Source organism: Anser cygnoides, chromosome 1 (genome assembly GCF_040182565.1).
Source record: "Anser cygnoides isolate HZ-2024a breed goose chromosome 1, Taihu_goose_T2T_genome, whole genome shotgun sequence".
NCBI classification, from domain to species: Eukaryota; Metazoa; Chordata; class Aves; order Anseriformes; family Anatidae; genus Anser; species Anser cygnoides.
Window position 1 is genome coordinate 49,891,327 of NC_089873.1, and position 16,320 is coordinate 49,907,646.

At 33.3% G+C, this 16,320-nt stretch overlaps 1 protein-coding gene across 1 annotated transcript in view; it reads left to right on the forward strand.

The window, feature by feature from the left end:
* DCN (decorin) overlaps positions 1-12,685 on the forward strand; it is a 37,552-nt gene extending 24,867 nt beyond the window's left edge. Inside the window, exons 4-8 of the mRNA XM_066995163.1 lie at positions 4,416-4,629; positions 4,852-4,965; positions 6,392-6,485; positions 10,689-10,827; positions 11,900-12,685. Coding sequence (XP_066851264.1) covers positions 4,416-4,629; positions 4,852-4,965; positions 6,392-6,485; positions 10,689-10,827; positions 11,900-12,094 — 756 coding nt within the window. The 3' untranslated portion in view covers positions 12,095-12,685. The remainder of the gene's footprint in view (positions 1-4,415; positions 4,630-4,851; positions 4,966-6,391; positions 6,486-10,688; positions 10,828-11,899) is intronic.
* Positions 12,686-16,320: the final 3,635 nt, after the last annotated feature.

Below are 16,320 nucleotides of genomic sequence, written 5' to 3' on the forward strand. Positions count from 1 at the left end.
AAAAAGAAAAAAAAATCAGATTTATTATTATTTTTATTTGGACACCTGATTCCTCAGCTTACAATTCTTAAGGCATTACTGTACATAGCAGCACTATAATAAAACAACAGGTTAATAATATAATACATAACCCAGGAAATTAAAAAAATTCCATTGGGTCAGCAGATTGATTTTTCAGTTTAAACCCTGAAGGCCACATGCATCATTAAAGATTTGATGTTAGGTAAGAGTACCATCTCCAGCTGGCAAAACAGATGTATCAGCATGTATCACGCTTGATAATAATTTGCTGATTGTTTTACAGTTCATTTCAGCTTTTGGCAAGGCTTTCACTTCAAACTGTTCTAAACCAAGGAGAACAGATGTAAGGATGCAAAAGCCACAGAACAGTTCCCTGAGATTCTCACATAATAAAGTTGTACCAAAAGATACAGTATCCCTCTTCCCACCCCCAGCCAGGGCAAAAATTGCGCATTTTGATAACAGCAGAAGAACGATGCTACATGACTGCCACACGCACACTCTGCAGTTTGTCAGGGTGTATTTTGACAAGAGCATGCTAACAAGTGTTCCAAAATCTTTGTGAACTGTGAGTTCTCCTTTTTGTTTAGGGAATAAATATTTGAAGCAGAAACCAGACCAAAGGGAGATAAATAGCCATACTCCTATGGACTTTAATTAAGCAGTATTCATACAGTCCTTTTTTTCTTTTTTTTTTGTTATTTTTTATTTTGTTGTAGTTGTTATTGTTACTACAATAGTTACTACTAGAAGTAGTTCAGTAAAAATTAAAGTATCTTTGGAACAAAGCTATTTTACTTCTCTGAGCACTGTGTAAATTGCAGATAATGATGAAGTAGTCTATAGGTATTACTACATTGCAATATATAGTAATGAACATAACAGAGTCAATGTTTATACTGTAAGAGCTGAATAAGAGCTGCAAAAGCTATGTTATACGTATCATGCTATATATCCATTTTCCTACTCATAGGATAAGAGTATGAGCTGTCTGAGCCCAACTATATGGTGTCTTTAATACTTCGTGTATTTGTGCCTCTTTATTTTCTTGCCTCTTTTCTTGCCTATGGCTAAGTATCTCAAAACCCATATCAAGTCACGATGAAAGCTGTGCATGCTGAAAGTCTTTTGTATTTTTGGATTTTAGTGATATTCTTCAGTGTTGTTGGTGTCGTGCCCCCCCCCCCCCCCTTATTTATTTATTTTTTTAAAGAATCATCTTTATTCCCTCCACTAAGAAAAGGAAGCATGGAAGAAGATAGATTAAAAAAAAATAATTCAATTCCTGTGGCTCTATTCAAGTATTACCCTAAACTGTCACATTTCTGAAGTCTGCCAAATTGTTCCATACTAGCAGCATTGCAAGTGCTAGCTATGGTTCAAGCACTTTCAGAACTTTCAGATTGACTCTCATCTTAACCTCTGAGAATTGCTTGCCCTGCACAAAATTAGTATATGGAGCCGTCCTTTAGCAAGATGAATATAATAATGTCCCATCATGCCATCTGTGCTATATTCAGGAAACTTAGTCCATGTGGCATTTTTTTTTGTCTAACATCCCTTCCTCAATAACATTGCCTGCAGATGTTTTCCCTCAGATTTTCTTCTCTAGTTCCTGTTTTCACTGACCTCTAAATTCCCCTGAGTTTTTCATTTAATTTTATTGTATTTTGTTTTAACTTTTGTTACATGCAAACCATACGGGGCACATTCTGAAGAAAATAAACAGCAGCACTCCAAAGCTAATAACTTCTTTCTTTAAGTCTTGCATATAATAGAGTTATTGTGAAGTAGGAAAGAAACCCATGGGTATGGCTGGCCAGGTGCTATGCTGGTGTGTTATCCTCATCATTTGCTGTTGCTCTGGGAGACAGTAAAACTTCTCTTGCAAATTCTGATGTGTGGGCTTGTTTTTTCTTCTTTAAAACAGCACAGTGGTGTGAAAAATAATATAGGTTTAAAATAGGAGGAACAGCGTCTTACACAGCATGATGCAAGACAGAACTGATGTTCTGGTACAAAGAAATTGAAAACTACAGGCTTGTGATACTTTTCCAGTTTATACCACCATAGATATGTTCCCACAGTGAAAGTATTTTTAAGTATACCTTTGACAGATATCATCATTTCTAAGTGAGATAGGTTTTCTGAATGTTTGAATAAAATAATTGTTTTGTGTGTTTCTCCAAGATAACATGATCATATTCTGGAAAACATTGGCAAAGCAGAACAGATTAATCCTAAATACATGGACAATTTCTGGTTTTGGTCAGGACTAACAGTTCTTGGAAGAGCTTTAGCTATTCTCTGAACATCAGCTACTCACAGAATATTTACATTACAGGGCCTATCTGAATATATACCTGCCTGTTTCAAGATAGAAGTATTTTGTATCAGAACATCAGCTGTGATAATCAAACCAAAAGCATTTTTATCTAAAAAGAAAACAAGTTAAAACAGATAAGAAATAATAATAATAAGACAAGGAAATATTTAGCTGAAATAAATGACCAAATGCTACAAAGCAGGATGTAGGATAAAAATTACAAGTGCTCACCAGTCTAAACTCAATGAATATTGGTTTAAATATCTATGGAAAATAAAATTATGGTAAAATCAACAACAACAACAAAAGAATGTATTTAGCAGTAGCTCATTCATTTATTCCATTATTATAATAAGAGCAATGAGAGAGATTAATCTGTATAATTCAAGCTGTACTCTTCACAACAACTATATGTCGCCTGTGTCCTAATACATGCAGGTAGCCTTAGTACACTAAGGGGAGAAGCTACATCTGTCTCCAAATTCTTGCAATTTTCTCTTAGGAAACCAAAACTGATGTGTTCTTATGGAAGTTCTTATAACAGTCTGAAATACAAGAGAGCTGTGGCTGTAGCATCCTCTGACCAATCTATTTATTTTGGGAGTGGTTTATTGTTAGTGAAATACTCTGCTGAACTGTGAATGACCTTTTCTACCTCCTCTTGCAAATGTAGCATTGCTAGCTAGCATTCAAAATTAAAAACAGATCTGCTCAACTTTATGCGTACTCAGAAGCCATGTACAGAACACACTGCTTGCTTTGCTCAGGATGAACTGCAAGAGGAGTCCATTAGGGGACAAACATGCATCAAATACAATTTTATACCATCTTCTTACCCCTCTTTCAATTTTCTTGATAGGTAGGTGCTGACACAGATACCGATACGCTTCTTGACACTGTTTTAATACTTAACTGATTATGGAAAGAGCTAAATGTTCTATTTTTCTCCAAGAAACATGTAAACATTTAATTCTGAAAATATTAAAAATGTATTAAAATACACTGAATGTTAACTATAATATATGCAATATCATTTGGGGGGAGTGTATTAACAACTATTTTCTTCTGTTTCTGAAAAAATGGCATGATGGAGTTAGTGAACAGAAATCCACTATAGTTTTTCTCCAGTAATAAATGTAAACAGATAATGCTATCCATATCTATATAGTCCATTGTACCTAATTCACTGCACAAATATGTAAAGCTGTATGTCTTATAAGTAGATAGTAAACAGATGTTATAAGATTCATTCTCATATTTGTCATATCTGAAATCTTTTCCATTAACCTGAATTACTTTTCTGGCAGTAATGGGACTTTGCCTTTTTTATGTCATGGTTGATTAATCAACATAAGTCAGCAGTAAAGTAAAATTTAAAAAAATTGAGATAATCTATTTCAAAATGGAGACCACCTATTATAGTTAACAGAGTTTTCATGGAGGCCTCTCTTCCCTGTCTGTACAGGGATCTAATTTTCTGACAGTTACCCAGAGTCTAGATATCACAGTTAGGGTGGAGATAAATTAGATTCCTACACAAAAGGCAAAACAAATAAAGTCCATGATACTTCACTACATGACTTAGAGTATAAATGTTCAAATTACTCTAATAAAAAAGAAGAAAAAAAAAAAGATAGTATAATTGTATGATGATGGACAAGGTGTAACTCTATCCTCAGAAAAAAACAACACTATTTCCCCACTTATCTGCCTGGAGGGGTGAGGGTGGGGGTGGGTGGTGGGTGAAGTGTTAAGGTAAATAGAACATTTTAATTTTATATGAATGTGGATATAAATTTTGATTTTTCTGGGTGTTAACAGAAGATGCATATACCTCAGCAATGAAGTACCTTTTGTAGTTATTTTTTAGGCCTTGTTTATCTTTTACTGTTTCAGTAGTCCTTAATCTATTTATTTAAGTACTGCATTGTATTTTCTTCAGTTCACTAGACTGGCTAAAAAATGATCAATAGACACTAGAAAATAATAAGTATTTTTTTTTAATATTTCATTCTTAAGATAATTTCTCCAGTAACCATGTAAGATCTCTTTCGTTATTATTCCACAGGCATTAATCCTTGTTAACAACAAAATCAGCAAAATAAGCCCAGCAGCTTTTGCTCCTCTGAAGAAACTGGAAAGACTTTACCTGTCCAAGAATAACCTGAAGGAACTTCCAGAAAACATGCCAAAGTCTCTTCAGGAGATACGGGCTCACGAAAATGAGATCTCCAAGTTGAGGAAAGCTGTCTTTAATGGACTGAATCAAGTGATTGTCTTAGGTAAGAGCATAATAAATTGTAACAAAATCAACACAGTGTATTAAGATGTCGTTCTTAGTTCACTCAGTAATTTTATATATAAAATATATATAGAGAGAGAAAGCCAAGAAATGTGGTAATGAATTTTACCTCCAAATTAGCTTTGATCTATTAGAGATCTGAAGTTTAATGGACATTGATACATAAACTGAAGCACAGCTCAATAACATGTTTTGTTGGCAGAACTAGGCACAAATCCACTCAAGAGCTCAGGCATTGAAAATGGAGCTTTTCAGGGGATGAAGAGGCTTTCCTATATCCGTATCGCAGACACCAACATTACTAGCATCCCAAAAGGTAAGGACTTCAATGAATATTTGAGAGATCTACACAGGTGTAACATGGCGACTTTTAGTCAGCTCATGAAACTTTAAAATCAATAAATTATGGAAGTCTTTTGAGTCTTTAGAGTATACACTACTTGAGTGCTATAAAATAAAATAAAATAAAATAAAATAAAATAAAATAAAATAAAATAAAATAAAATAAAATAAATAAAATAAAATAAAATAAAATAAAAACTCATTTTTTGGTCGGTTGGCTTTTATTTGTTTGAAAAAAATTAATCGTTTTACTCTTATGAGAAGCTCCACAAGAGGTATACTGTCAAAAGTAAGCCATTTTATTTTATTTTGCTTTCCTTGTCTCAAGTTTGAAATATAAATTGGAAGAATGTTTTCACCCTCCAACTCTGGTTTGTAAACCTGATCAACATTATACAGATGTAAACCCATATAGAATTAACTAAAGCACTACAAGCATAAAATCATCCTTCCATGAATCTGTGGAGTTGAAGCCAAAAGACATGCAAAACAGAAACAAATGTAAAACAGAAACATTTGCAATTTTTAAAAGCATTTTATTGTAAATTGCTACAAAATAAAAACAACTTTAGTATAACATTTAAAAAGGAAAGAAGGAGAAAGAAAGAAGAAAGAAAGAGAAAGTGAGAGAGAGAAAGAAAGAAAGAGAGAAAGAGAGAGAAAGAGAGAGAGAGGAAGGAAGGAAGGAAGGAAGGAAGGAAGGAAGGAAGGTTGGTTCCAATACAGAGGAAATTATATTCAATTTATTTGTACTTCAGCCAGCAGAATGTTTTGAAGTAGCTCTACTGTTTTGAAAGTTAATACTAGTTGTTTCTTTCTTGCCACATTTCCTGTTTTGGCTGTTCCTTTGGGGAAACTCAGATAGTTAAAATATTTGGTAGTTTTTTTTTTTCCCCTGAAAAACAGAATTTGCAAACTAATATGTACCCCACTAAAAATAACATTAACATTGTTTTTCCTCATCTTTATAATTTCATTTTCTGCTGCTATTATTTATTAAATATCTAGGCACCAAGTGTTTATATATTTTTATACATGCATAGTCTGGCTAAAACGAAGACTCTTTCTCTTACACTATTGTATATGTCTTATTTATATTATCACGAAGGCTAGAATTCATATCTATGAAAAATTTTGTTTAACTATTTCTTAAGAATTAAGTGCTCTTTGATGACCTTAGGAGCTTGTTCTTATTTCATGCCAAATAAATTGTTACTAGCAGTGTCCAGATCCCCTGATTGTGAAAGTGTTTTGTTCCATTCATTGTTCTTGGCCATGTCAGCTAAAAATCATTTTTGTAACTGTAAAAGGAGCCTCAGCATAACACAAGTCCATTAAAATAAATAGATAAACAAAATCCAGTTTTATCAAAAGTAATTTTATGATGTTCTCTATCTCAGGACTTCCTCCATCCCTTACGGAACTTCATCTTGATGGTAACAAAATCAGCAAAATTGATGCTGAAGGCCTGTCTGGACTCACCAACTTGGCTAAGTAAGAATTCATTTTTTCTTTTCACATATAAATATTAGTTGAAATTGTAACCATCACAGATACATTTAGAAAACATAATTCTGGGCTTCATCAGCATTATTATCACTGGAGCAGTAAATAGCTTAGCACAAAAATCTCCTAAGGACTTGTGCACTGAAATAACAGATCAAAACACTTTTTCTAACTATACTTTCCAGTTATCTTCAGTTATGAATGAGGTATGCCAGGGACAACTATTTCTTTGATTAAAAAAAAAAAAAAAGAAAAAAAAGATAAAGAAAGCAATTAGAGTTTTTAATTATGTCATACTTCTTTCAATGTATTTCCATTGATAATTTAGGCAGTTTATGTGGGACATAGTTTATGCAAATTCCTCTGGAAACTGAGGAAAAACCACAGGAGAACTAACAGACCTTGCAACGATATTTCCACTGTTTCTCAAAAAAGACAAGTTTGTAATGAATCCAAGAATATGATTAAAAAAAAAGAAAAAACAACAACAAAGAAACATACAATGTAAGTGAAAAGGTGCCATTTTTCATGGTGATTATACCTTGGTAATCTGTGAATCTGTTGTTGAATAAATTTCTCTAGCTGTTAAAAAGTATAAGGAGAATTCCTGAAGAACAGTTGTAGACATACTGAATTATCTGTGAATTCATTCACATTAAATAACATGCTAAAATATGAAAATGAGCCTGTAATACATGGTCTTTTAATACCATGATACTTTAAAACACTTCTATGAAAATGGAAGTGTACTTGATCTACAAGACTATTACTCAAATTATTGGATCCAATCCTTCAGACAAATGATTAACTTTGAATAAATAAATAAATAAACCACCAAGATCTTAATTTGTCAGGTAGAGGGTAATTTATTTTACTGTGGGGAGGTGTGTTGTCCTTCAGATTATGCTGTTTTTCTGCTTTTTGACATTAATCTTTGGAAAAGACTATAGATGTTACATGGGTAATATTGTTGGAATTCCTTCCTTAGGCATAAAGCAGCATGTAGAAGTGCTAATGGACTACTAAAAATATCTGTCCCTGTGCTGCTTCCATTGTGGTTGTGCTGTATTGAGAAACAAGATACTCTGTTGATTGTGGTGTGGAAATGTGGAGCTGCTCTGAGTTGGCACCAGTTTTTAAACTGTTCTCTGGCCTGCAGTCAAGCAAGAAATCTAAGCATTGTCAGAAATTTCTTTTGCAAAAAAGAAATTCTTCCTTTGCAAAGCTGAAAAGTGAGGCAAAGTATAGACCTGGTGAAAAAGGAGGGCATTGGACATAACACAGCAGACACATAGAAAGAAGGGAGCAAAGGGAGAGCTACAGAACAGCATCTGGGATAAATCTAAGGGAAAATATGCCTCTCCTTTTAGTTCAACAAAAATAAGTTACCCACAAATAATTTTTATTTATATGTTTAAGACTTCAGAAACATGCATGAGACCACTCTCCTGGATTGTATCAACACTGCTCAAGAGTCTAATAGCTGACCTAAAATACAGTCAGCCTATGAGAATTTTTTTTTTTTTTTGTGTGTGTGTTTTAAATCATAAACTATTCCATGCATGAGCTTGGTGTAGATCTGCCATTTATTCTCTCTTGAATTCTTACATTCTAACAGACCACCAATATTTTGTTTGTTTGTTTTGTTTGTTTGTTTTCCTTGTAAAAATACTCATGTCTTTCAAAAGTTTTTGTATGGTGCTGGAGTGGAAAAAAATACATATATATCAAGAATGTAAACTGAACAAGGACTTTCCTGGTTTCATTCAGGAAGGAGCTCCACAGGGGAGTACACACATTATACAACTATTGTTATTAAAATCTAGATCCTATTGAAGTTTACTGAAAAGATCTAGCTGCATACACTTCAAGCCTTGAATAATGCAGTTTCTTAAAGTACATATAACAAAAAGATGACTGTTGGAGAAAAAAGAATGTGAAAAAGATCTGAGAATTACTTCCATGTTTAGATGTGGTTTTGTTGATGTAGAATGCTGTAATTAAATCAGCCAAAACACTATGTTAACAATTCATGAATATTAAAGGAAATAAAATTTGGCAACATAGTAAGCAAGAGTCATTTTCCAACTTCCTCCCATTTGTTTCCATGTGGGGAAAAAATGTTGGGGGAGAGGAGGAATGAAGATCATATTATTTCCTCTTAATTATTTACTCTTAGTCACCCTGTACTTTACATAGGAATCTTGTCTTATTTCATTTGTAAACAAAGCCCAAAGTGACTGAGAGTTCATTCACATTTAGATGATATGTAATTTCATTGCTTATGAGTTAGATTGATTTTTTTTTATTTTTATTTATTTATTTATTTATTTGTATAGACTCCTTCAGTTTTACTCTTCCCCAAAAGCTTTTCCCTGCATGAGCTAATCCAGAGCTGGATCTTTTCCATATTTAATATCTATAAATGGGTTACTTTTGATTCAACAGAGCAATATGAGAGTCAGGCCTGCTTTTCTCAAGCTGTTCTACCTAGATATGAAACTTCTGTTTACGAAGTGAGAATTCAGATATGTGTTCACTAAAAATTTATAGTCTTCTGCCTAATTTTTTTTTGTCTTTTTTTTTTTTTATCCTTTCAAAAACATTCACTGTCAATATCTGTTCCTGAAAGCCTTTGTAATTCTATGAATCTCCAGGCCAAATTGCTCTGTAGAATCAAATCTCCCAAGCTTTATTAAAACTTGATGTACTCTTCTCTACAGGAATTTTGTTCTAATAACTTTAAAATTAGATTAATAAAAAAAAAATCCTAACAAATTCTAGTAAAAATATAGGGTGCTGTGAATTGATTTCTGAGTAAATGAAATCTCCATTGATGTGAATGGGAGATCTCATTAAGCTTTCCTTTGTCTTTTAATAGTATGATAATTTTGCAATATTTAAATGAGCATTATTATGACTGTTTATGTATAATATTAGCTAGCAAGATCTTTCTTTGACTGTTTATTCTTAAAAGAAAATTTCTGAAATGTGCTTCTGTTCTTGTACTGCCCTATTTCTAGAAACATCTCTGCTATAAATATCACGAAAGAATTTTTAGTTCTATGATTTTGTACTAGATCCAGATTCTGACTTCTGAAACAGGCACAAGCTACAAAGAATTACAGTATATTGCTGTGAAACAGGATTTCTTTAAAGGTATTCATCCATAGCAAATTATTTTATCATAGGGATTCTGATCACTTATATTAAATTCTTTAATTGTTTCAGTTATTAGTAGATCACATAATTTTTCTCAAAATTATAAAAAGATTGCCTAAATAAAAATAATAAACAAATAACCCAAACTAGATGATGTATATCTAGCTTTTACAGAGATAATTTTCTCAAAGGACAACACACTTACTGACAACTGAAGAATTACCACTGAATTCCTTACTGCAACACAGAACATTGTAACTTATGAGTGTCTTCAAAACAAAACAAAACAAACAAATAAATAAATACATAGTCTGATGATTGCAAATTTAAATACTGTTAACACAGAGACATGCAGATAGAACTAGGTTTTCCAAACTGGACATAAACTGTGTTAATAAACCAAGAATATAAAGAAGTATAAATTGGGAGGGATGATTCTGTGGTTAAAGCTCTGGTCTGGAACCTGGGAAAAATGTGTAATGTCCCACTTCTGTGTCCTGATGAGCAGATCATTACATATGACTCAGCTCCAGTTTCCAGTTTGCAACATGGCTCTTAACTACATGTGTATTTTAGGATGTGGCGAAGATTTAAAATTAACAGTTCTGGTCACCGTGGGTTATGTATTTTGACAAGAAAGTTAAAGCCAGTGCTCCTAAAGTCCCGCAAGAAACTTTTATTCAGCTTTTAAAGAAAGGCCCGTGCTTATGGGGTTACACAGTACGATGTATATTACTGATGCTATAGTATGATGCCATACAGTGGCATCAGTAGTGTAAGTTATGAAGGTATGCAGTACTATGGACAAAGGTTGAATGAAGTCATGATAATTATGATAGTTCGTATCAGATGTCAGACATTTAAATATACTTTTCTAAACTAGTTCTCTGTAGTGAGTCTAAACTTCATGCATAATTAGCCTGGTCATTCCTACTGCAGTAGTATATAGATGTAAACACTCCAAGAAAGATGATAATGTGGGCAAGTTTGACATCACTTTTTATTTTTATTTTTATTTATTTTCTGCAGATTGGGTCTCAGCTTCAACAGTATTTCTTCAGTTGAAAATGGGTCTCTTAACAATGTACCTCATCTGAGAGAGCTTCATCTGAATAACAATGAACTTGTCAGAGTACCTAGTGGGCTGGGTGAACACAAATATATACAGGTATTGTTTATTATACTGCCTCAGAGAACAAGATTTGGAAGACTCTGTATGATATATATATGGTTATTTAGTTTTGAACAGAAAAGTATTTGTGCAAGAGGTAACTTGATTCAAGTTTTATAAACCATTGAACTGTCATAGAAAAGTTGCAAAATACGGGAGTACCCATTCTGTTTTTTGTGTGGGTGTAGCTATGGAAGGGTGTAGACCTGTAGGCATTAATTTGTGTCTCTAAGAGTAAAAAAAAAACATACAATTATTTGTGTACTCTTATTTCTTCTTTGCTCAGAAAACCTGCTTTCTGAGAACATTTCTTCCATTGTTTTTTGTTTGTTTGTTTTATTTTGTTTTGTTTTTTGATTCGACTCAGTGACATTTTTCAACTTTTCCCAAGAACCACCCCTTTGGTATCCTACAAAACTATGTCTTCAGGAAGGCAAAGAGAAGAAATACACATTTCAAACCAGTACTATTCTTAAGGTCTGTGTAACTGAACAGCAAGAAATATAACCTTATGGAACCAGTTAAAATCTGTCTTCACTTAAACTAAGGTTTTACAGTAAAGAAAACGCCACAAGAATGAAGACTCCCAAATGGAAAACGCTGCCTGAATTTACCTTGGGAAAACTCATCAGAAATAGTTTCTCTGGAGCAAAGTAACCATCAGCTCTTTTAATCATCATTAGTAAACTTTTGGAGTCATGAGAGTGAAAGTTGGAGAGAAACCAATCAACACCAAATACATTTTCATATACAGCACATGCTTCTGAACGACAGCACTATATTAGTAATATTACATTTGACTCCCCTTTCAGTTACAATACAATCAAATGATAGTATTACTACTGGACTTCCTTGCAGGATTTCTGCTTTTTCTCTAGAAATTATTTCTAATTTGGTATAATCTAGGTATTTCAAAAAGTAAGAAGAATCAAATGTTTGTTTGGAAAAGTGGATATTTTGTCAGTCTGTACAGTATTGCACAATGCTAACCAAGTATTTGACATCAAATGATTTATGTTATTTGCCACAGGAGCTTTATTTCTCACTTCTGCATTTCTATACTTTTTAGGTGGTCTATCTTCATAACAACAAAATTGCTTCCGTTGGTATCAACGACTTTTGCCCTCTTGGATACAACACCAAAAAGGCTACCTATTCTGGTGTGAGTCTCTTCAGCAACCCTGTGCAATACTGGGAAATCCAGCCCTCTGCTTTCCGGTGTATCCATGAACGCTCTGCAATACAGATTGGAAATTACAAATAGATTTCTCAAGATGGGGTTCAATTGTATTTCAGCTAAAGTACCTGTTGTAATAGGCCTGTTCAAAAAATTGTTGCTAACAATGCCAAATACCAGAAACTTTACTGCAAAGTGGAGATGATCCATTGATGTAAAATAAATTAATCATTGCAGATCTACAAGATAAAACATGCCATCAAAAAAGAATTACTGACTGTGCTTTAAACTGACTTATTTCAGCCTTCTTTTCCAGCATGCTTTCTGTGGTAATTTTTGATTTGCTGAATGCTACAGTTTTTCACATTCCACTGTATATGAGATTCGGAGTAAATATTTGTCAAGTTATGATATATAAAAAAGAAAAAAAAAGATAGTGATTGAGCATATTTTTATAGCCACACAAGACAAATAGAGGAAAAAAGGACTCTCAAGTCATTTTGAGACTTGAGAAGGTGAGGGTTACCTCCTTTAAATTTATTTCAAGCCCTGGAGGTTTAAAAATATCACTATAATACTAAGCTAATTCTGAATGTATCTATTTAGCAAAGGCAAATAAAATTGTTGCTAATGTCATTATTTTGGGAAAAATAAAAATAAATTCATATTGTACACATAGTTCTTTTAAGTTTGCCATTCTTTTAGAGCATTGTTATTCAGGATTAGTCTAACGTAATCCTAGTGAACAAAAGAATGAGTAGTCTGCAGTACAAAACCTATAACCTATGTCTGGAGCTCAATTACTAAATTTCCTTTAGGATAATCCCTCTTATCTTAGTCACAAGAGCAGTTTCACTGACTTCAGTAAGGTTGCTTTGCAGACAAAGGTATTAGGGTTTGGCCATTGGTATAAATCCGTGTGTATATCTAAAACAAAAATAGTAATAATTCCCTGTTAACTTGGTCTATATTGTACATTCGTCATCATCATTTACTGATTTGGGTTCTTCAACACTGTTTTTAACTGTCGAGTAGAGATATGCAGGCTCCCCATATGATGAATTTGTGGAATTTAAATTATGAGCCAAAACATAAGAATAGCAAAAATAAAAATAAAAACAAAGTGAAACAACTGCAAGGCCTATCTGGACATTGCTGGGGCACCATTTGTAGAAGTATCTTCTGAGAATGATTTGAAGCTCTCTGCAAATTGAGATTCTTCAACACATTCTAATGGGTAGCAAGCACATCAAGGTAGGCTGCACATTTCTACTGTCAATCTACAAAGCTAAACATATACTCAATCAAAATGTCACCTTAAAAGAATCTTCTGCAGCCTCTTAATTCTCCAAAGCCAATCTCTCTAATTTGTAAAACATATATGTCTATTATATTAAAGAATAATGTAATACAGGCAAACTCCAAAGTGTTTGTCTTTATTTTCTGTTTTGACAGCATGACATAATGTATCATAACTTTAATTATGATTAAGTCCAGAAAAAATGAACCTCTTTGATATAGTGATAGCTATAGTAAGAACAGGTTATGTGAAAGCTCCTTTCTTTTCTTCTTTTTTTTTTTTTGAAAGTCAATATAGTTTATAGTTGTAGTTTATTTAAGTAATAAATAGATGGAAATTATAATGAATTACTAAAGCCATTACACAGAAACAGTGTGTTGGCATGTTGGCACCTTTATTTTAAAGAGGAAACTAATGAGTTCCAATATTTGCATCTGATTTTCTTCTGGGTTTCACATTTTCTGAGTGTTATTATCTATAAAACTGACAGTATGTGATATCCATCTGTCACTGGAGGGAAAACCCTACAGAAAATCAGCAGGTTTTAGTTTGCTTGTTTGCTTGTTTTACCCTTTGATTCTTAGTTGTATTTCTGATGTTACTGAGAGAGACTTCATGCAGAAAGCTAAGCACTGGCATTTCAATAGAGGGCATAGGCCTTTTTTAGCTTGAATTTCACAGTTAATATGCACATTATTCAAATTAACAGATACAACTTACAAGAAGAAATTTATTTAAAAACAATACAAATAACCTATTTCATAAAGCTTCATGTGAACATATATACAACCTTCCCTTTTTTCTCTCCATAGTTTTAAAAATCTCTACAGACTAAGGCTCTTCTTTCAAACTAGAAGCGACTTTAAGTCCAAAGGAAAATATCTGAGACTGGTTCTCCTCTGCCTGTGTAATAGCTATACAATACCAATACACCAAACTTACTTGCCTTCTATTCTTAAGCACTAGGTATTCCTCATATAGTACATTCTCTGCCATCAATAAAGGACTGGAAATATAATGGGATTTTTGTTATTCCCAGTTCTCCATAATAAAAGAGAGTAAGTAATTCCTATAGCATGAGACTCCAGCAAGATCGTCGTAGTTGATCAATTCCGAAGGCAAACATGCTCTTAATTTTCCAGAAATAATGCAGCCAACTCTGCAATATCTAACTGACAGAACCCTATACTGGGTCCAACCTACATGCAGCATCTGCAAAGACTTCAAAACAGTGGGAAGCCCAATACTTTTAAAACTTTTTTTTTTTTTTTTTTTTTTTTAAATACAGAACAGATGGAAGGGAAGGGAAGGGAAGGGAAGGGAAGGGAAGGGAAGGGAAGGGAAGGGAAGGGAAGGGAAGGGAAGGGAAGGGAAGGGAAGGGAAGGGAAGGGAAGGGAAGGGAAGGGAAGGGAAGGGAAGGGAAGGGAAGGGAAGGGAAGGGAAGGGAAGGGAAGGGAAGGGAAGGGAAGGGAAGGGAAGGGAAGGGAAGGGAAGGGAAGAGCTTACAATAAGGTATAAACAGTCAGGTAGAAAAAAATGAGATATAAAATAGAAAAACTTTAGTCTAAACAGTCCATCTCCAGTCCCTTCATAAATAATGAAGATAGTAATCAACCACATCAAACGTGGGATTACTCTCATTTTATTCCCATAAAGGAATAAAATGCTTGTTTTCTGGGGCATGCTGAGGTACCCTAGCCCCTTCTGCAACCCTGGACCACAGAAGGATCACTACAGGCAAAACAGATGACCACCTCTCAGATTTTAGGATAGATTCTTCTAGGAAGCCTATCCAAAAACATATCCTCATAATCTGAAAATTCAAGCTGGTGAAAACAAGAGATATGAGAATAAGAAGGTGTAGTGACAGATCCTCAGCTGCAAGAATGATGTAAGGATTTAACTGCTGTACAGCAACTTTTTATTGCTTCCTCTGAATATGAAATAATAAAAAGATACACACATACACACACAAAACCTCACCTTGCCTGTTTTTGCTTTTAAAGACATATTTTGTCATAACTGTACTTTTATGATGAGGAAGACAGAGTAATAAAATTAGACAACAATGTGTTTTTGTCATCTTTAATTAATGATGCCAATGATTTGTCACAGCACTTAGGAACAAACCTGAATAAAAGCTTCAATTTCATCTCCTCTCATTCAAAGGACTTTTCAGAGTTATGACCAATATTTTCTACTGTTTTATGATATTTAAATTAATCATTTTTCCCTCATTCATTAATCTTATTAGATTAATCTTATTAGAATGCTCATTAAAATCCTTGCAGGAGGTTTTTAACTGAAAAAAAAAAAATCTAAGTTCTCACTAAATTGATTAAATAAGTTGGAAACAAAGACAGTATCTTGAAGAAGCAATGCTTCACCTTTTTAATGCCTTACTTTAGCTTGATGATAATGTTTGAAGTTGTTATTTGCTTTTGTAGAAACCTTCCCTTTGTCACACCCCCTTTTATTATTATTATTATTATTATTATTATTATTATTATTATTATTATTATTATTATTATTACCATTATTATTATTATTATTAATGATATCCCACAGGCTTAGGATTTTCCTAAGGTATATATACATTTTTATGTTAGCAAAACCAAATAAAGGTAAATAATTTTATTTTTCAAAACTTAACAAGAAAACCTCCAAATTAAACCCTTCATATATGCTCGGTTTATAGGCCACAATAAAGCTGATCTGTCTCTTCTAAAGTCCACCTGGTTATGGACAGTGACCACATACTTGATTACTGATATATAAATGACATTAAATCTAATTTAATTTCCAGGAAAGGATTAACTTTTAAATCCTTAGTATCAGATCAAATACTTCACAGACAACATTGCTCTGATTTCCAGGCCTATAGTTTTTCTTCAGTTCCCTCCCTGGACTGCTTCTCAAATCCTCTAGATACAGTGTCTGGCAATAGATATTTGTTCCATAGCCTCGCTTTTTCAACCTAAAACAGTGAATAAATCTCTTAAAATCCTTTTC